The sequence below is a fragment of the Mercenaria mercenaria genome, unplaced genomic scaffold (assembly GCF_021730395.1).
Source record: "Mercenaria mercenaria strain notata unplaced genomic scaffold, MADL_Memer_1 contig_661, whole genome shotgun sequence".
NCBI lineage: Eukaryota > Metazoa > Mollusca > Bivalvia > Venerida > Veneridae > Mercenaria > Mercenaria mercenaria.
In genome coordinates this window covers 33,112-55,785 of record NW_026463550.1, presented here as the reverse complement: position 1 = coordinate 55,785, position 22,674 = coordinate 33,112, and the positions used below count along the sequence as shown (strand labels likewise).

Sequence of the window (22,674 nt, the reverse complement as noted above, 5' to 3'; positions counted from 1 at the left end):
AATAAATTAGTCTCTAAACTACGGGGTTAATAAATTAGTCTCTAAGCTACGGGGTTAATAAATCAGTCTCTAAACTACGGGGTTAATAGTCTCTAAACTACGGGGTTAATAAATTAGTCTCTAAGCTACGGGGTTAATAATACCATGGTGTCGAATTCCTTTTCATGATGTATGTGGGCTGTTCAGAAAGATCTTCGTGGCGAAAAATGTACATTCCTGTATAATCATGTATATTAAGTGGTGTCACATACACTTTCAATGCCAGAACTAGGCCCGCCAAAAAATGAATAGCTATGCACTAAATTCGTATAAAAAGAGACCAGAAATCGGATCGCCAATCAAAAGATATAAGACACGTTACTATAATGTTTAAACCGTATTCACATATAATACAAAGCTGTACCGGTGAGAGTGTTAAGATGTTATATAATGACAGGACCATAAACTACATTCCTATGCCGACAAGTCTTTCCGGCGTTTTTACTGTCATTTTGTATTGTGCGTTGTTTTGACTGCAGTTGCTAACTATACACAGAAGCATTTTTCGCGACCTAATGATGATAGAACGTTAGGATATGATAGCAACGGTAGAGTGATAAAATGTTACGACGACATATAATGGCTGTGACAGAATGATCGTGAAACAGTGATATGATGATGTTGTCTAGATGGTGGGTGGCTATGAAAGAATGACAGGCAAATTGTCAACATATCACCCTTGTCATCCTATTATTATATAAGTCATTACTCTACCAACCTTTGTGTAATGGACTGAAGTACCAAATCCAAAGTTTGCTGAATGATGTGACATGCCCCGATATGTCCTTACAGAGAACGAAACACTAGGAATATCTTCCAACGGAAATTCGAAACATTCACCATCTAGATACATGTCTCTCCAGTCATCCGACTTGTGGGCACACGTCTGTTTCAAAAAATAAACAGAAATATTCTTAACGACGTACGTTAAAGCGTAATAAGCGTAAGAAATATGATAGGGTTATTATAATAGTAGCTCGATGTGGAATGCTGTATTCGGCTCGAATGGATTTAGCTAGATCAAATCTCACGAGACGCCCAAGCGCCGAGTGTGTTCCATCCTTGCAAAATCCACTCGAGCCGAATACAAAATCCCACTAATCTAGCTACTGTTGTAATGATTTATTTAAAGTGTGCGAAGTTGGCGAGAAGTTCGACATTCGACATTGAACATTCGATCACAGAACGACATTGGACATTTGAAGCGTGAAGTTGGCAATAAGTTAAACTTTCGACATTGAACATTCGATCTCAGAACGACATTGGACTTTCGATACCAGAACGACATTGGACATTCAACTTTAGAACGACATTAGACATTCGAATCCAGAACGACATTGGACATTCAATTTTAGAACGACATTAGACATTCGAATCCAGAACGAAATTGGACATTCAATTTTAGAACGACATTAGACTTTCGAATCCAGAACGACATTGGACATTCGATACCAGAACGACATTGGACATTCGATTTCAGAACGACATTGGACATTCGATTTCAGAACGACATTGGACATTTGATACTAGATCGACATTGGACATTCGATTTCAGAACGACATTCGATACCAGAACGACATTCGACATTCGATTTCAGAACGACATTGGACATTCGAACCTAGAACGACATTGGACATTCGAACCTAGAACACCTAGAACGACATTGGACATTCGAACCTAGAACGATATAAACCCAAAACGACATTGGACATTCGAATCCAGAACGACATTGGACACACGAACCCAGAACGACATTGGACATTCGAATCAAAAACGACATTAGTAGTGTCAGTTGGCACCGATTCCTGAAAGTCTGTGAGTGCTCCTGGAATTGTCTCAGACCATTTAAGATGATTTAAAAAGAAACAGGAACTACTTGGTTAGTGTTATCAGTCTTGGCACCAGTTCTTGAAAGTCTGCGAGTCCTCCTTATGTGTCGAAGACCGTTCTGAATGGTTTGAAAGGACACGTGGATTGCTGAGTCGGTGTTTTCTATCTTGGCACCGATTCCTGAAAGTTTGCGAGTGCTCCTGAAAGTGTCGCAGACCATTCTAAATGATTGAAAAAGAAACATGGACTATTGTGACGATGTTTTCTCCCTTGGAACCGTTTCCTGAAAGTCTGCGAGTCCTCCTGAAAGTGTCGTAGACCATTCTAAATTACTTAAAAAGAAACATGGACTATTTTGACGATGTTTTATCCCTTGGAACCGTTTCCTGAAAGTCTATGAGTGCTCATGGAAGTGTCGTAGACCATTCTAAATGATTGAAAAAGAAACACGGACTATTGTGACGATGTTTTTCCCTTGGCACCGTTTCCTGAAAGTCTGCGAGTGCTCCTGAAAGTGTCGCAAACCATTCTAAATGATTAAAAAAGAAACATGGACTATTGTGACGATGTTTTCTCCCTTGGAACCGTATCCTGAAAGTCTGCGAGTGCTCCTGTAAGTGTCGTAGACCATTCTAAATGATTGAAAAAGAAACACGGACTATTGTGACGACGTTTTCTCCCTTGGCACCGTTTGCTGAAAGTCTGAGAGTCCTCCTGAAAGTGTCGCAGACCATTCTAAATGATTGAAAAAGAAACACGGACTATTGTGACGATTTTTTCTCCCTTGGAACCGTTTCCTGAAAGTCTGCGAGTCCTCCTGAAAATGTCACAGACCGTTCTTAATGGGTTGAAATGATAGTTCTTGTTTCATTTGGAAGTTCACAAGAACTATCATTTCAACCCATTAAGAACGGTCTGTGACATTTTCAGGAGGACTCGAAGACTTTCAAGAACCGGTACCAAAAGAATTAACACTAACCAAATAGTTCTTGTTTCTTTTTTAATCATTAAAAACTGTCTGCGACACTTCCAGGAACACTCGCAGACTTTCAGGAATAGATGCCAAGGTAGAAAACAATGTCCCATTAGCCTCTGTATCAATTCAACCGATTATAAACGGTCTGTGACACTTTCAGGAGGACTCTCAGACTTTCAGGAAACGGTGCCAAGGGAGAAAACATCGTCACAATAGTCCGTCAGGAATCGGTGCCAAGGTAGAAAACACCGACCCAGCAATCCACGTGTCCTTTCAAAAGATTCTGAACGGTCTTCGACAGATTAGGAGGACCCGCAGACTTTCAAGAACTGATGCCAGGAGTGATAACACTAACCAAGTAGTTCCTGTTTCTTTTTAAATCATTTTAAACAGTCTGTGACACTTTCAGGAGCACTCATAGACTTTCAGGAATCGGTGCTAACTGACACTAAAAAGGTCGTTTTGGATTCGAATGTCCAATGTCGTTCTGGGTTCGTATGTCTAATGTCGTTCTGGATTCGAATGTCCAATGTCGTTGTAGGTTCGAATGTCCAATGTCGTTTTGGATTCGAATGTCCAATGTCGTTCTGGGTTCGTATGTTTAATGTCGTTCTGGATTCGAATGTCCAATGTCGTTTTAGGTTCGAATGTCCAATGTCGTTTTGGATTCGAATGTCCAATGTCGTTCTGGGTTCGTATGCCTAATGTCGTTCTGTATTCGAATGTCCAATGTCGTTCTAGGTTCGAATGTCCAATGTCGTTTTGGATTCGAATGTCCAATGTCGTTCTTGGTTCGAATGTCCAATGTCGTTCTAGGCTCGAATGTCTGTCGTTCTAGGCTCGAATGTCCAATGTCGTTCTGAAATCGAATGTCCAATGTCGTTCTGGTATCGAATGTCGAATGTCGTTCTGAAATCGAATGTCCAATGTCGATCTGGTATTGAATGTCGAATGTCGTTCTGAAATCGAATGTTCAATGTCGTTCTAGATGCGAATGTCCAATGTCGTTCTGATGTCGAATGTCGTTCTGAAATTGAATGTCCAATGTCGTTCTGAAATCGAATGTCGAATGTCGTTCTGGTATCGAATGTCGTTTTCAAATTGAATGTCCAATGTCGTTCTGAAATCAAATGTCGAATGTCGTTCTGGTATCGAATGTCGAATGTCGGTCTGAAATCGAATGTCCAATGTCGTTCTGAAATAGAATGTACAATGTCGTTCTGAAATCGAATGTCCAATGTCGTTCTGGTATCGAATGTCCAATGTCGTTCTGAAATCGAATGTCCAATGTCGTTCTGAAATCGAATGTCCAATGTCGTTCTGAAATCGAATGTCCAATGTAGATCTGGTATCAAATGTCCAATGTCGTTCTGGTATCGAATGTCCAATGTCGTTCTGAAATCGAATGTCAAATGTCGATCTGGTATCAAATGTCCAATGTCGTTTTGAAATCGAATGTCCAATGTCGTTCTGGTACCGAATGTCGAATGTCGTTCTGAAATCGAATGTCCAATGTCGATCTGGTATCGAATGTCGAATGTCCTTCTAAAATCGAATGTTCAATGTCGATCTGATATCGAATGTCGAATGTCGTTCTGAAATCGAATGTCCAATGTCGTTCTGGTATCGAATGTCCAATGTCGTTCTGAGATCGAATGTTCAATGTCGAAAGTTTAACTTATTGCCAACTTCACGCTTCAAATGTCCAATGTCGTTGTGAGATAGAATGTTCAATGTCGAATGTCGAACTTCTCGCCAACTTCACACACTTATTTATTTATTACATACCTCAATTTGTTATCGAATGAAAGTCGATGTTAAATAGAAATGATGCGCTATCTATAGAACCGTGTCAGGACATGCATATTAAATGAAAGTAGTCCGTACAATACGGATTTTTTTCTGCTTGTTCATATTTACTTGTGAAATACAAGCCCTATTTTGACCGAATTTTCTCTAATGGTATACAATAAACCACTTTATATTTGTTTTTGCCTGCGTCCTCCCGTGTGTGAGAAATCTATTTTTGTCAGGTAAGAAAATTATAATCTCGCCTTAACAATCAATTTAATGTCCCACGCTTCAGTTACAGTTTGACACCGTGCGAATCGCAACAAGAAGAGCTAATTCTTACTAAGATAAACACTTTCAACCTCATCGAATATTAAACATCTGTAATGATCGTGGTTTATGACTTCTTAACCCTTACTATGCTAGACACGACTGATTCTGCCTTTGCGACCAGTATAGCCATACAGTCTCATCATGATCTGCAATGATCGCAATTTAGTCTTTTGGTAAGCACTCATTTTAACAGTTAATGGTACAGATGTAAGATGCCGAGTAATTATATCACGAAGGCACAGCCTGAATGTTATATAAATCCGCCGCTGTATGACAATTGTTTTATCAATAGCAAATTACTAAATGAAATATATTATTTGGATTCTACGTTACCAAGAATTTTAAGTACATCCTTGAAAACATCTCCTGTTTTCTTGCACACCAGACTGGCATTTCCGGTGATTTAACCCATGCCAGCAAAACCTATCTGGCACCGCCCCCACCGCCAATGCCAAATGACTGTCATGCTGTTAATGAAAACTAGTGGCTTATGCAATGATAATATTATGTTTATGTTCCTTACAGTATATTTCTCGATTCAAAATACGTCAGTTTACAGTACGCACATAACGTTTCGCTACAAACTATAAAACTAAAGTGGAATTTTGTTATTGTACGTAACGCAAAACATCATGACGTTACTTCTGCTGACGGACGTTAATTTCCCGCGCACTACTTTAACATGTTTAAGAAAGAATGCTACAAAGAAAGTATTTCTACCTGTTATTTGTAAAATATTGTATGCAAGAAAAATAATTTGCCAGAATAAAATGCTAGCATGTATGCGATATTCAAGTAAAAATATCAGTCACGTGTTTACGAATCAGATAGCTTCATTACTGCCAAATGCACAGGTGCCCTCGGGACAGATATTTCTATCCGATTCGTACACACATGACAGATATCACAAGGCAATTCATTGATGCAAGCATCAAAGACGCCGCCAAGTGTTGTGTCTGAAGTACATTTATTGCAATATGAGAAATCACCTAATCATTACTTTATTAGTCTGACTGGCTACAAGTTATCAACATTAGCACATAAAACAATATATGTTATAAACTGTTTAAAACATGAAGAATAAACATGATAGAAAAGTTTTACCATGCAATACAAATCCTCTACCTGCAATGACATTAACATTGCGAGTAGGTGGTCCCTTTACATACAAAATTAAAGTAATTATTTCACTAACTAAGGTCATCTCCTGTGAAAAGTTCTTATATGCAGGAGCGTGTGTATGAAGTTTCACAGAAATGCAGTTTGTTGGGAAATGAGGAAATGTTGAAATTATTTCAAAGTTGTGGCTCACAGAAACCATTATTTTTATTATCATGTAATGTAATGAGTGTTTTCTATTTACTGATGAAGTTTTATGGACCTTAGTCACCTACATTATAGATTTCAGAATGCAGATTATACACAGCAATTTACTATTTCCCTTGACAAAAACAATCAAAAATTTTGTCCAAGAAAAGAATGATATAACATAAATAATCTCTATATTGCCCCTATTCACAAAGCATGAATCTTTCTTATCTACTTTTGAATATCATATAATTCATTTTTTTTTTCGGACGAACGATAAACTTGAAGTCCTCGTTGAACTGTAAGGTTACTAGGAGTATGTCAGTGTCTAGTTCAAATCTAATATTACAAGAAATTTAGAAAGCATAATAACCCACTGCCAAAGTGTAGAAAATATTTCAATGAAAATGTTTTTTTATTTTTTTTTTATTTTATTTTTTTTTTTGTCAGGAATGGACAAATACAAAAACTATCTATTAAATTAAAAAGAAAAAAGAAAAAAAAGAAGCATGTAACAAGATATAATAAAACCAGAGCAACTGACTAGTCATATAAGATCAATGAACTTTTAAAGTCACTGATGCTTTGATAAGTTATGGTCCCATGGCTTTTGATATTTCGATCTAACCACATTTAAAGAAGTATTAACTTGTCACTGACAAATTCAGCCAAGTGCTCTTTAGCCTATTGCACACCTTAGTTGACAGTGTATATCTGTAAACAATGAGTAGATCTATATGACACATAAGCAAAAAAAAAAAAAAAAAAACGAAATAGAAATAGGAATTTGCAAAAGTGTGCGCATTCTGAAATTACATCACTGTACCTATCAACAAAGAAAATAAGACAAAAAGGTTAAAAATAAGTTAACAGCGGCACTTCCTTCGTTCATTTCAACATATCTATGCTTATTGATTCCTTTATTTACTTTGTAAATACGTTGTTTTTTTTCAAGGAATTTTTATGCAGGCAATTGTAATTTTCCATAATTTTTTTTTTTAATATTCTCTTCGAAGTTGTAAAATACACGAACGCTCCCTTGTCCAGGCGATTCACGCTTTACAGTATGGTATATCAGCGGTGTGTTCTATTTATAGAACATGAGATAGGTAAGTAGGTCATGCTAAGAATAGAAATAGAAAACTTGACTTACAGAGTAACCTCCCTTATCAATAAATCGGATCAACATTTTTGACGAAATTGTAAATAAAAAATATGTTCTGCTCTACAAATAAGGAGAGGAAAGACAGATAGCATTGTTTTAAATCACATAATAAGTTGCATTACATACATTTTTTATGTTTTCTTTTTGCCATTTTTTGTTTATTCACTAAAATGTATTGTGCAATATCGTTGATCCTTGTACAAACTATTCACTGTGTTCAGTTTATCACTCCGAAACTATTCATTACCATCTTTACAGGGTCCGAAATAAAAGTGTATCCCATATACTCGACACCGCCTTCAGGGCGGCGTCGAATTAATAAGTTGTTTTCTTTTCCAGCGTACCGTTGTGCCGTTTGGCGCTATGACGTAATACTTCTAATGTCAAAAATATATTGTTGTATATTAACACACATTTTCGGCCTTTTTTGTCCAATAGGGAAATGAATCGCTCGTGTTAAAATAAACAGGGAATAAATCGGACCGTGTTTGAATGAAACTTAATGATTAGTGGCAGGAAATTTGATTTTCTTTATTAGCTGAATGAAACGAATCGATTTACAGTGTTTCATGTATTTATGTTTTTCTCCAAGATCAATGTCAATGCGAAATACAAATAAAAGGGAATGAATGCGTCACGTTCGAATAAGAAAATTGACTTTCATTAATTTAAACAGGAGTTTAAACAACAATATTTATATAGATCTAGTTTGAGCAGAGACGGCCAATATTTAAGAATCGGACGGGCCGTAATTCGAAACTGCTCGCCTTCCACCTCATGTTCACATTGTGGCCATATGAACTGCGAAGACAAAGAAAAATTCTAAATACATCATTCACAATAATTTTATCAATAAAAGTACAGATAGTACAATACTAGTGGAAGGTGATTTATGTATTAAGTACGTGTATGGGAATAATTTATTTCAAAAATGGCATATTTCAAAAATGGCACAAGCGCTAATAGCGCTTTGATAACTGCGCCATTGGTAAAAGGTCAAACTTAGTTGAACTATTTTTCGCTGAGAATGAGTACTTGTAAGTTTGTGATCAAGTCCACGGCTGCCTTAAATGTGATGATAGAGTAGGCCGAATCTTCCGATCTGTAAGGATAATGACGTCAGAGATGGAAAATTATTCCACATTGAACTACATTGTACAGCGTATAGATACGAAAATAGTTGCAAGACTGTTCTATTCCTGATTAAATTCTGCGCGGTTACATTAAAAAGGTAAATCACCTTCCAAAAATATTTTAAATGTCACTCACAGCAACTATGTTAGACGCCGATACATAAATGCTTCCTCCCAGCCAGGACTCATTTCTTCTTACCAAAACGTCTTCGTGTAAATCACTGTCATCTATTTTTTTGTAAATAGAAAAGGAACCTGTTATTCTTAGACAGTTGCACTTAATTAGAATAAATTAATTATTTTCATATAATTATTGGCGTTGTCACATGCATGGTAAATATTTACGTGCGCTCACACGACTATTAACAAAATAGTGCCTTTCGAAAAATCCTGTCACAATTGAACTGCAAAATTTAGGGAAAAAAAAACATTAAACAATAAAGTAGTTCTTCTGACGCCCATCCACAAACACGACTCTAAATTATTGTTCAATGTATTTAAGATATTTTAAGTAAACAAAACATATGTATTATAATCGGAGGGCGAAATACAATTTGACGTCGGCGGGTCTTTTTTTTTTTTTTTTGATTCACGGAAAAGTAAAGCAAATACTATGATAGCATACTACTGTTAAAATATTGTAAGAATTAAAACTATTTTGTGCGTTTAGACAATGCTTACATTTGCAAGAAGTCCCAGTGTGGTTTAAACCCTTAAGAACATATAAAATGTTGTTGTTTTTTTAAATATTCCTTCCTTTGTTCAAAGTTCGGCTAAAAATGGTTTATCATAGGAACTAATTACCAAATATTTTCTATTGATTTTACGGCGCTTGTGTTATCCAAATATAAAACTAAAGCTAAAAAAAGACGGAAGCCATTTTCAGTCGTATGTAAATATAATGTGTTTAAATAACCCACTTTTTGGAACACCCTCATGCTACACGGTGCGACCCACTGTGTTCGAGTAGATACAGGCAAATGCTTACTATATATATCCAGCTTGCTGCAGTTCCATATCTTTTGATAAGCTGTGCAGGCAAACACCACACCGGGCCTCGGTACATCTGGCAATGCAGGGTCATTACTCCGTGGAGCGCCAACTAAAATCCTAAAACGAAATATTCAATTCATATTTGACTTATTACATACGACCCCACAGCTGTCTGTACCAGTATTTTTACATAAGTGTGTTACGATACGGGAAATTGTTGTTACATTATGCTAAATTGTTATTACATTATGCTAAACTGTTGTTACATTATGCTAAACTGTTGTTACATAATGCTAAACTGTTGTTACATTATGCTAAATTGTTATTACATTATGCTAAACTGTTGTTACATTATGCTAAACTGTTATTACATAATGCTAAACTGTTATTACATAATGCTAAACTGTTATTACATTATGCTAAATTGTTGTTACATTATGCTAAATTGTTATTACATTATGCTAAACTGTTGTTACATCATGCTAAACTGTCATTACATAATGCTAAACTGTTTCTACATAATGCTAAACTCACTAAAATGCAAAATGTAATGACGGCTTTGGTGAATAGAAGCCACACCCCGCCTGTCTCGAATGTACAGTTTTATCTGCTTCTGATAGCCAGGGAGCCAAAAGTGCGAAAAGTGCCTAGAAACAGGATTTAACTGTCCGGTCATGCTATAGTCAGTGTCTATACATATTATGAAAGTGCATTATGCGCGTCACTGGCATATTTTGGAATTGCCTTTCCAGAACGCCGTCGCCAGGAGCTTCATACAATGAATACAGTGTGTATTCAGCCTTTATGGACTGCTGTTGTGATGCTATAGTATAAAAATTGTCCAGAATATCTTTTGGAAGAAAAGAATGCAACCAAAGAAAAAAATAAAGGCAGACCTCGCCCCCATTCACCCAACTCCCTAAATATTGTGCTGAAGACTTACACGTTCTTTGCGGTGTTTTTGTTGTATCCTATTCCAACTGAGAATCCAAAATAACTTCCTGGCTCATTAAATCCGTGTAACTTGACAACATGTTTTACATTTGTATTAAACCCAACTATGAATGTAATAACTGTACAGAAATACAAGTGGAATATCATAATGTTATCGTACAACAATATGCTCATAGATCTTATCCTACCCTACCACATATCTTGTAAAGTCAAAAACGATAGCCGAAGAGATATTTAAGAAAAGCGATTGCCGTTGAAATTGCTGCATTTGAAATTGTCATTACTGGTGAAACTTTCATGCAAGATGTAAATTTCTTGCTAAAATCCTAGTAGCGAAAATGCAAATCTGGGTGAATATTTCACACAGCATAAAATGCAAATTCTGGTGAATAATTCATTAAACATGTAAATTCCAGAAGAAAATGTAACTCCTTGTGAATAGTTCATTCAACATGTAAATTCCTTGAACAAAAAGCACAATCCTGGTGAATATTTTATACAATTTGAAATTCCTGCAGCATATGTAAAGTCCTAGTAAATATTTCATACAAGCAAATTTCTGGTGAACTTGAAAATCATGTATACAATGTATTCATACAATATACAATTAAAATTTCGGTGGAGAACATAATTAAATCCTTATTTGAATTGACTTTCATATGCCGATACCAGGATACGTGTTACGTACATTTTTTAAACGACAATGAAATATTTATTCCAGTTGTCAACTACTCAATGGCCATGTTTTGAATTAAACAGTTTTTATCAATTTCATTGTTTCGGTCAATACACAGTGATGATGTGTGCGATAAAGATAAGCACTTGACAAGTCATTGAAGAATATCTAAATATTTATTAATATTAAGCGGATGTTGTCCATTAGTCGTGGCTGATCTTAATTTACCACTTACAGGCAAACAGGACAATTTGATGTATAGTTTGATTTTGACGTATTAGTGTTCAATTTATAGACTCATATGCCGATTAGGGAAAACAGCATGATTTACAACGTATCTTGCCTTATTTAGGTAATATTTCAACCCTATTAGTGCTATGTAAGCCTAATTGTTTTATACCGATACATTAAATGCAATAGTGAGTCCAAGACTGAGTTGAAAACACACACCCGATGAAACAAACTAAACTAGTATATCAAGGTATTTCCCACTTTTCAAGAGAAAAACCAAATTCAGATGAAACTCTATCTTCAACTCGCTTAATTTAAAAATGTCGGTGACCATTAAATATTGACCCCGTTGAAAATAGATCCCATGGGTCCCTTTTCAACGTTGAGAATTGACACCGCCAACATGTCAACATTAAAGTTTGAACAATGCGGTAAATTTTCAACGGTGCCAATATTTAATGTTACACCGGCTATCCCGAAGACAATTTCAAGTTCCGTCACGAAAACATGTTCACAAAATATAATTTTCAAGTCGAATTTTGGTTATTTCGAAGTCAAACACGCTTTCCTTAAATATTTTTTAAAGGTCGGAATGCTCATTTTATACTTGAAGTCGGTCATCGTTATTAAAACAGCTGTGATCGGTGCCACAACTTTTGATGATTTTTACAGTGTATTTTTCAAACAGGATACGAGGACTAAATTAGTAAATTATTCACTTAAAATGACACTATTTTATAGGACCATACTAGTACATTCATTTTCACGGCACTTTTGTCAGATTTTTGTTCTCTCTCATAATTGATTATGATTATTTTTTGTTATTTGGCACAATTTAAAGATATAGATCTGTTAGGGATATATCCACATGTTTGTATCGTCAGTTTAAATTGAAATAAGGCATAAAACGGGTAGCGGAAGGACGTAGATGTCATTAAGGGAAGGCAAGCGAAAGGTGGGTTTATAAATAAGCTTTGCCTTTTACATGACTTTTAAGGGTGTAACACATCAAGAAAGATAACCATGAGTTAGGAAATTTGTAAATTGTAAACAGAAGTATCTCCCTTCCCGACAAAGCACAAGCCGTTAATATTAATTGCTACTGGAGTATGAGACAACTTTATTTTCACAACAGGGCCCAGGTGTGTAAATGTATGGACAAAAACATTAACATCTCAAACCATTTAGCTGAAATTGGCAACCCGGGAGTCAGTCTGATTACCTCTGCCTTTACAGCTACGCAATACTACACCTATGATATAAACATACGCGACGTTTCATAACTGCAGTGTCACATCAAGGGCTAATCTAATTGTCAACTGGACAAGAGATGAGTATACCTGCCGATCGTTTTACTCCTCTTTCGAGTGTTATATAAGGTAGTAACGGAAATGGTCGATCATCATTACACGTATATATATATATATATATATATATATATATATATATATATACGTGTAATGATGATCGACCATTTCCGTGTATACCCGTGTTCTCGTTAGTGAATTCGGCATTCTTCAGACATACAATTATATCTCAGCACATGGCTTTCCGTAAATTTTAAAGCTAGAGAGTAATAAATTGTTGCTGATTTTCATGACAGATCAGCATTCGATTATGTATTTTTCGAGCGCAATAAAGGCAACTTCCGGTTGCAACATAAAAGCATTAACCATCAATCCTTGTTCGGGATCCTTCGGTAGTTACTGAAGCTTAAGCAAGTCAGTCGGAAAATTTTCGGAATAAGAGTCAAAAAATATGCAATCAATTTCTAATTTTCATTACGGGTCCAGTACAGATAAACCTGTGATGTTAGTAAACACGTGCTACTAGTAGTTTGTGAGAAACAATCACAGAATGTTGTTATATTAATTGTACAGTACTCATTAAGTATGATAATTGTCAGAAAGTATTAACATTGCACTCATGAATATTCCGTATGTTTCCGTAAATTAACTTTCGGTGGCCGAACCTAAACGACGGTATAACTATTGAAAAACCAATTATATACCATCATGTATCCTGTGCAGATATAGCTGTGCGGACAAAACGTTGTGCCATTAATCACAGGGTTGTGTGTTCTAGTACTCTGTCTGACCAAATCGTTCATAACGTTTATTTAATCTGCAGAATTAAAAGACGGAATACTTGTCACACTTATCATGATTTATCAGCGAAATAGCCTACTAGCCATCAACATTCTCCTACGTACATAAAATCGTTCTACAAAATGTTGTTTAACATCTTCAAGATCGGTGATTCCACGGACAATTAAAAGAACTGTTGTTAATGACAAAATGAAATGAAAACCTGGTTCCAAGGCGGAGAGCTTACCACTACACCACTGTGGCCATGGTTATCTAAATTGATTATTTGATAAATCTAGATATTTTTCAGGATACAAATATCGCGAAAAGAACGAAAACACCCGAAATATTGGCTAAGGGTATGTTTATACATACATTATCGATTGTGAAGGAAGTTATACAACTTATATTAGACACTCTCGACATTTCATTCCTGGTGGAATCTACCGGCACTAAGAAGAGGCAAGATTCCCTTTTTAATGCTGAGCGCCAGGCAAAGACGATATTTTTCACGTCTTTGGTATGACGCAGCCGGGGATTGAATCCACGACCTCCCACACTTAAAGCGGGCGTTCTATCACTATGCTGTCGAGATGAAGATTAATGAGTGCCAGGTCAATACTAACGGGCAATACATACTCGTCTCTATTCCCAGTTCAGTTACAATTGTACCGGAAACGTCAATATTTCCATATACACTGACGCCTGAATTTTATATCGGGTTTGTTGCGTAATTAAATGTATGTCGTTGCATTAATTCTTCCATTTAGTTCAGCATTTTCAATCTTATTCAGGTTCATGAACAAATATATAATATTTACATTTTTTCGTGTATATCGTTTGTAATTAAAAGATTATTATGTTTGCATCAGGAAATAAACACTCGTTCTTTAGCGGAAGAACGTTGTGCTTCTAGAATCGCGCATTTTTTGCGCATTGCTCTAGATACAAATCTTATAACATATAAGTATTGCTTGCTATGCAGTAGCTGACAGTCAAAACTCGTTCCGAGGATTTATATCATAAGAGTATGCCAACGATTTTTGAAAAGGTGACTAAAAGTAAGGGATAATGTTAACTTCACTAAACACATGTTGCGTGCTTTTTACTTAGGTTTATAACCAAGATGGATAACATGCAATATTTAAGGAGATGTAATATCGTTGTTGTATCCCTTTAAACATGTTTTACTTCTATGAAGTTTAAATTTATAACAAGTATTTTACTTCCTGTTTACAAATAAGTCTGGTTTATTTGTAATGCTGTAAATAACGTATAAAATATCATCAGTTTTAAACTCTTTTATAAATAATTCTTTTGAACCAAATTCTTTTTGATCCAAACAATACAAAACATAAATGGAAAAGAAACATATTTTCTATGATAAGAAATAAACTGTATTTATATTTTTCTGCTCTAACTGATCTAAAGCATACACTTGTCATGTAATAATGTTAAAAGTTAATTTCTTCATTGATAAAATAATTCTGATTTTTCTTCAACAGTTTAAAATGCGTATCCCTGGCAGAAATAAAAGATGGAATATATATTACCACTTCCACTAGCGAATGAGCAATTTCTTTGCTATGTCTATGCCTGAAATATACTAAATTTTCCGTTCCTATTGCCGAAATTAATATAATAATAAATGTTGTCATGAATAAGCCAGATATAGCTTATTGCAAAATATCACAATTTCGTCAAACTGGATCGAATGCTTTACACTATATTGTTAATGAAGTCAATATTCATCCGATGTACAAATATTATATGAGCGTGAACGGTGCCAGTTTATTCAGCAAGTCAATCAATTATCGTCTTTGCACTAAATGGAGACAGTTTATAGCTTACTAGATATAATATCATATCACATTGAGCGGACCTAGGTAAAATATAATGTCCAGTAACATACTGTAGTGAACAAAATTAGATATATTTATAATGTCAAGTTTCATATTACAGTGAGCGAAACTAGCTAATAACACATCTCCGGTATCACATGGTAGTGAAGGTGGCTATTATTATAGTTAGTGTTCCCGTGTCATTCTCAGAAATCTAAGACAACTGTCTGGTTTATTGGAGGAGTTGCCTCCCCCGTATATATCGTTAGCCATTATCGGGCATTTTACGCCTATTGAAATATAGAAGGGGAAAATCATTAACACATCAAATGACATTAAGCAACATTTATTATCATTACCTGGGGCCTCCGTGGCCGAGTGGTTAAGGTCACTGACTTCAAATCACTTGTCCCTCATCGATGTGGGCGTTGAATTCTTCATGTGAAGAAGTCATCCAGCTGGCTTTCGGAAGGTCGGTGGTTCTACCCAGGCGCCTGTCCATGATGAAATAACGCACGTAGGGGCACTTTGCGTCTTCCTGAACCATCCAAGCTGGAAAGTCGCCATCTGAAGAAGTAATCTGCAATATTTACAGTTTCTATCAATATAGTTTTAAATAAAATAAGATATAATCTTCTTGCTTCCGTAAGCGTTTGAAATAAGTTACAAATTTAGATCACATATCCTGTTGATTTCTGTAGAAAATGACAGATTTTAAGCTTTAAATGGTCTTTTAAAATGATATATTCTCATATTTAAACTCATCTCACAACATTTATTATCCCCCGACGAAAGTCGGAGGGATATAGTTTTGGCGCTGTCCGTCCGTCCGTCCTTCCGTCCGTCTTTCCGTCCGTCCGTCCGTGCGTCCATCCGTCCTTCCGTCCGTCCGTCCGTCCGTCCGGAGTCATATCTAGGAAATGGTTAGGAATATTTATTTAAAACTTCATATACATGTTCACCACTATGAGTTCTTGCGGCCCGTCAAGTTTCAGTCAGATTGCCCAAGTAACACCAGAGTTATGGCCCTTAGAAGTTTCTAGTGTTAACTATATAGGGTACTATAAATATGGCAATTTCTGCATCATAACTTTTGATATATTTGACCTTGAACTATTAAACTTTAACAGAATTTAGAGCACTATGATGTGGTTGTGCACACACAATTTCGTGTGGATTTCTTTTGTAACTGCAGAGTTATTGCCCTTTAATTGTCTCAAAATCCACATATTTGTACATAACAAACTTGCCATTTGGCAGAATTTCATTACATTTCTTTCATTCTTTTCTGTGAACATTTATTATAAACATGTGAAGTTTCACACCCACACCTGGTCGCCCACTTGCCTTGGTCACCCGGGGTGACCCCGGGGTCAAAATTGACCCCGCCCCAGGAGTTACTTGATTTTACATAGGAAAATCTTTAAAAATCTTCTTCTCAAAAACCGGAATCCCTAGAGCTTAGATATTTGACTTGTTGCATTGCCTAGTGGACCTCTACTAAAGTTGTTCAAATCATGACCCCGGGGTCAGAATTGACCCCGCCCCATGGGTCACTTGATTTTACATAGGAAAATCTTCAAAAAATTTCTAAAAATATTTGATATGTAACATTTCCTAGTAGACTTCTACAAACTTTATTCAAATCATGACCCCCGGGGTAAAATTGGCCCCGCCCCAGGGGTTACTTGATTGTACATCGGAAAATCTTCAAAATTTTCTAAAAATAAACCAGAAGGCATAGAGCTTAGATATTTAACATGTAGCATTGCCTAGTGGACCTCTACACAATTGGTTCAAATCTTGACCCCCCAGGGTCAAATTGACCCATCCCCAGGGGTTACTTAATTGTACATAGGGAAATCTTCACAAATTTGCTAAAAATAAACCAGAAGGCCTAGATCTTAGATATTTGATATGTAACATTTCCTAGTAGACTTTTACAAACCGGGGTAAAATTGGCCCCGCCCCAGGGGTTACTTGATTGTACATCGGAAAATCTTCCAAAAAATTTCTAAAAATCATCAGTTTGATATTAGAAACATGTAGCTCATATTACTCTGGTGAGCGATCCAGGGTCATCATGACCCTCTTGTTTTTCATTTTTAATTTTCCATCAATATTTATAATCAACATGTGAAATTTTGTTTCCTCTCCCGTTCCCCCACACCCCCACACCCTTAAAAAATAAATATATATACATATATACATTTCCATTCCCTTTTTTTTTAATGTTCAAACTTTCAGCATGTTAAGTTGTGACTGCACAAGCCTTGCCCTCAGTCATGTTCAAGATATCTTACCAGTGTTCTCATAAGGACATCTGTTTTTTTAAGTTCAAATGTACATGTTAAACAACAACACCTGGTGCCAAACCACTCAAAGACAATATTTCGTTCCAGTTAAACTTCAAGCTCATATTTCAATTAACTGCATTTAATTTTAAAAGCTAACCTTATTACAGTAAGCATATTCCATTCAAAATAAATTCTTTAGTCAGGATCAAAGTATCATACATTTATAATGTACTCTTTAATTAAACATTTGTTTTCTGTTAGATTGATTTTGACTAATGAAATTATTTGCTTCTTATTAACATCCTTAACTTTTTGCCGGATATATTTTTTTGCCATTCCTTACCGCAAACCCTTTCGGCGGGGGATACCAATTCATCGAATTTGCTTGTTAAGTTATTAAAATTAAATCGAAAAGTTTTTTTTTTCTTTCAATGAGTTTATTTCTAAGTTATTTTCATGTTGGCTTGCTCCCCTAAACGTTTGAATATCACTGGTTTTACTTATTTGGAATTTTTGCCCGTTTTAGTACATATGTACTGATGACACCGGATAAACTGGTACAAGTCCTTAAATTAGATAGACAACATGTTTGTCGATCTCATTTATAGCACTAAAACATAAAATGACATAAAATTGATTAACATGTAGAACTGCATGTTCATAGTAAAACTTGAATATTGTACATGTAAATATAACACATTATGGCACTTGTTTAGACACTTTTGAATTAAAATAATAATTTACGATATGAAGTTATAAATTTTGATAATTTATATCATCATTAAAATATCAAATTCACATTTAATTTATTGAAAAGTACTAAACTGCATTTAAAGATCAAGGATCCATAATATTTTTAAAAAAATCACCTTTAAATTGAAAAGGCTCAATAAGCATAATGTAGGGAATAGAGCTAGGTAACGTCTAATGTCAGGTATTATATCATAGTGATCGGAGCTGGAGATTATCTAGTGCACAGTTTTATATGGTAGAGAACGGACCTAGACACTATCTTATATCCTGTATCGTATTTGCTGTCGCAAACGAGTTCACTTTCATGGGGGGTAGGTCGTCTACGAATGTGCACATCGCAAACTATATATCAAAATGTTTGTGACAGTCTGAAGGTTCCAAAACCAGTTGATGCCAGAATCCAAGTGGTGGGCAAAGTGCTCAAATTCAAGATGACCGCCAATATGGCCGCCGAATATTAAAAATCATACTATGCAAACTGACCTGACAATATATTTCAATTTTATAGGCATGTTCCTAATTCTATAAAAATTTCTGTTGCAGATTAGATTAAAACATAGTATATTTTATCTTCAAGTAAATTGAAATATTTTCCTACAAAATATGGAGGACATTGTATATAAAATGATAAGAAAAAAAAATAACCGTTTTAGATACATTCCTTTAATAATTATACCACTTTTAATTGCTTGACTATATTTTGCAAATTTTGTGCTTTATCATGCTCAGAAATTTCATAAACTATGTCATCAGTATTTTACATGATTGACAGCTTTTAAATTATTTATTATCTATTAATCCAACAATCAAGGACTAAGTAAACAGCTAAGTGGGTGGGGTAAATCTACATACACTAACATAAGATTATAGTGTAATTCTTTAAAATTCATGTTAAATAAAGGTGTATCTTTTTAAAACAATGTCCAAACTGTTTCTTTTGGACAGAACAAAAACGAGAAAAAGAATTATGACATATTAAAATTTGGTTTATCCCGACATAAATAAAACTAAGTTAAATAATGGGGGTGGTTAATCTTTAAACGATGAAAATACCGGTATATTATTTTCACATTATGACATTTAACTCTTTCTATAAAGTAATTAAAACAGACTGAAATGTTAATTCGAAAATTAAAACCACATTTTATAGAAAATTTTGTAGCAACCATATAAGCTGCTGATTTAATTACTCAGGTCATCTTCTTGTAAAAAAAGAGAATGTAAAAATGATTCAAATACAACAGCTTGTGAAATATTGTAACATCAGCGAAAGATGGAATACTGCTCTGCAATTACATCTTTTTGAAATATAAATAAATAACCTTTATAATGTTAATTCTAAATTACAAAACAACATAAATAAATGTCGATTGATACAAACTGGCATAATATGATTTAAGTAATCTAAGTCACTAGCATACACGATGTGTGTTTTGTGTACATTTTTACAAAAAAATTTCAGTGTCTTATCTCCTGTACACCAGAAAAAACAATTTTATTTATGTGTTGTTTAAGGCAACATGTTTCTACATAATATACTGCTACAATTACCTTATACTACAAAAGTATGAGGTAAGCACAGCAGTACAAAATGTAGAAAATCCTTAGGTTGAAAAAAGCCATTGAGAACATAATGTAGGAAGCTATCTTGAAACCTTTTAATGGGGTATCTTTGTATACGTCAAATACACACAGTCAGGCATAATATGTATTTGCAATTTAAAGTATATTTGTAAACACATAAGTTGTTTCTGTAGAAATATAATACATGTACTACTCTAACTTATATCTAAATTAACAAGTTGCAACCTGTCCAGAACACAGCAGCTCGCTTCATCACTAAGACGTCCCGTCACAATCATATAACACCGATTCCGAAGGAGTTCCATTCGTTGCCAGTGAAATACAGGGTGCAGTTCAAGGTTCTGACCCGCATTTTAAGGATTTGCACAATCAGTCCCCTAATATGATAGAAGTGTGTAAACCGGTCAGAAACCTAAGATCACAAGACACGCTGTCACTGGTTATGCCAAAACCTAAAACCATGATGTATGACAATCGCACCTTTTCATTCGCTGCTCCAACGCTTTGGAATTCTAATCCAGTCAAGATCAGGGAAGCTCAAACCTAGCTGCTTTCAAAAGCTTGCTTAACAGCTACTTCATTGTACAACATTTCGTTAACTGGACCGATACATTATTTTTCTTTTCATAAAGCAGCGTAGAACAGTATTTTGTCCTTAGCTAATTTAAATACTTTAAAATATGTATGCATGTTTGTCTTGTTTTATCTGTATGTTTTAAATTCAATACTGAAAAATAAATTAGTAAAATGAGAACATCTGTATTACTGCCACACACGATGCAGGCTAAAAATTTAATTTAATGATACTTGATCCTAGTGATATAATTTGAACGATCTTGGTAGTGAACCACTAGATGACGCTACATATTAAATATCAAAGCCCAGGGCCCTTTGGTTAGGGACAAGAAAATTTTCTAAAAGAAAAAGTTTTTCCCATATACGTCTTTATTAACCAATTGGTTCCAGGTTGGGGGCATATTTGACCCTAGGGGGATAATTTGAACAATTTTGGTAGAAGATATCCAAACCCTGTGGTTTTGTACGAAACGTTTTCTAAAGGTTTTCCTTTCGGTTGCCATTGTTAAAAGACTTCTGTATGGAATTCAATTCGTCAAACAATTTTAAAGAATACTATCTAAGGAACATCACTATGAAGTTTCATCAAAATTGGCACGGTGGCTTAGGAGGAAGTTGTTTATAGGAAAGTGTGGACGGACGGACGCCGGCCAGTGAGCGATCACAATAGCTCAACCTGAGCACTTTTTGCTCGGATGAGCTAAAATGATATCATGCTACTGTTAATAATTCATTAGATATGTATATAAGTATTACCATTTACAACCTATATTTGGTATGCATGTATACACCATTATGCTGTTTCATTTATTCTATAAATGTCAAAAAATATTACATTTGTTTTCTGTAAATCACAATGCATTTGAAAAATCAACTTATGTACGACTGGTATAACGTAAAGAAATCAACAAGCTGAAGCATATTCTTCAAAGTTGTTGCTAGTATATAATACTAGTTACTTCAAAAATATAGTGGCAGCCATCTTAGCGGCCATTTTTTAAGATAAACTTGACAGTTTTACATTTTCGTCTAAATACATATTTCGTACTTTACATTGTGTTGATAATGATGATATACATAAGGTTGTACACATTACAAAAGATGGCAATTAATTTGTTTCTGATTTCACCTATCATTTAATATATTTTATATTGACTTACCACACCCACTAAAATATATATGTTATCAATAATTTAGATGTACCCTTTAACAAAATAATAATGCTATTACAATTTATTATCACTTGATCAACTCGGGATTGCATAGTGTAAGGTACAAAACAGTAAATGGAAGCACACAAACAAAGTATATTGACCGTAAGTTCAAGAAAATAGTATTTATCACATTTTAGTCCATACAAAATTGGTATAAAATGTGTCAAAAAGTTTTATTTCATATCGATTTATGCATATAAATTTGTATATTTATAGCTTTAAAAATTTAATAATAATTCCAAATGAATTTAAAACATTTAAATGCTTTTATTTTACAATTTTATATACTGGATTTCATTTTCATGTATCAGCGGCCATCTTGAATTTGAGAACTTTGCCCAGTGACTTAAAACTGGCATCAAGCAGTTCTGAAAAATTACAGATTCTGACGAACATTTTGATATGCAGAAGTTGGTGTGCACATTCATAGACCACCTACTACCAGTTTAATTTAAGCTTTTTATCTGGTCATATTTGCAGCATGAATTGTAGTGTGTGTGTGTTCGGGTGTAACGTCTTTTTCAACAATTTGTCAGTCATATAAACGACGGTGTCTACATGTAACAGTTAGCACAATGTGCAACTTTATGGTGATGTTTCAATGGAATATCACGCCGTAGACACGTGGCATGATACCTCACCCACATTATACTGACACCGGGCTAACAAGTCCTAGCACTATCCTCTTATTGCTGAGCGCGGAGCGAGTAAGCTACTAGTACCATTTTTTCGTCTTTAGTATGACGCGGCCATGGATCAGACCTACTACCTCCCGCACTCGAAGCGGACGCTGTGCCACTAGGCTACCTAGGCGGTTCATTATATTGTAGGGAACGCTAGATAATATCTTATGTCCAGTCATAGTTCTCTGAGTCGATCTTATGATAACACT

General features: G+C 35.1%; 1 protein-coding gene across 1 annotated transcript; it reads right to left on the bottom strand.

Moving 5' to 3' along the window:
* Positions 1–529: 529 nt before the first annotated feature.
* LOC128554701 (integrin alpha-9-like) lies at positions 530–11,319 on the bottom strand. The gene is made up of 4 exons (XM_053536011.1): positions 10,513–11,319; positions 9,565–9,686; positions 8,713–8,804; positions 530–925 (listed from the first exon to the last, which is right to left on the bottom strand). Exons 1-4 carry the CDS (start codon positions 10,695–10,697, stop codon positions 722–724), a joined length of 603 nt encoding a protein of 200 aa, XP_053391986.1. The 5' UTR covers positions 10,698–11,319; the 3' UTR covers positions 530–721.
* Between the last annotated feature and the right edge of the window lie 11,355 nt (positions 11,320–22,674).

Coding starts and splice junctions, on each gene's coding strand:
- LOC128554701 (XM_053536011.1), bottom strand. CDS start 10,697: ATGAGCATATTGTTGTACGATAACATTATGATATTCCACTTGTATTTC. Junction 9,687..10,512: donor AAAAACACCGCAAAGAACGT/GTAAGTCTTCAG, acceptor ATTTCGTTTTAG/GATTTTAGTTGGCGCTCCAC. Junction 926..8,712: donor CGGCGTCTAACATAGTTGCT/GTGAGTGACATT, acceptor TTTTTGAAACAG/ACGTGTGCCCACAAGTCGGA.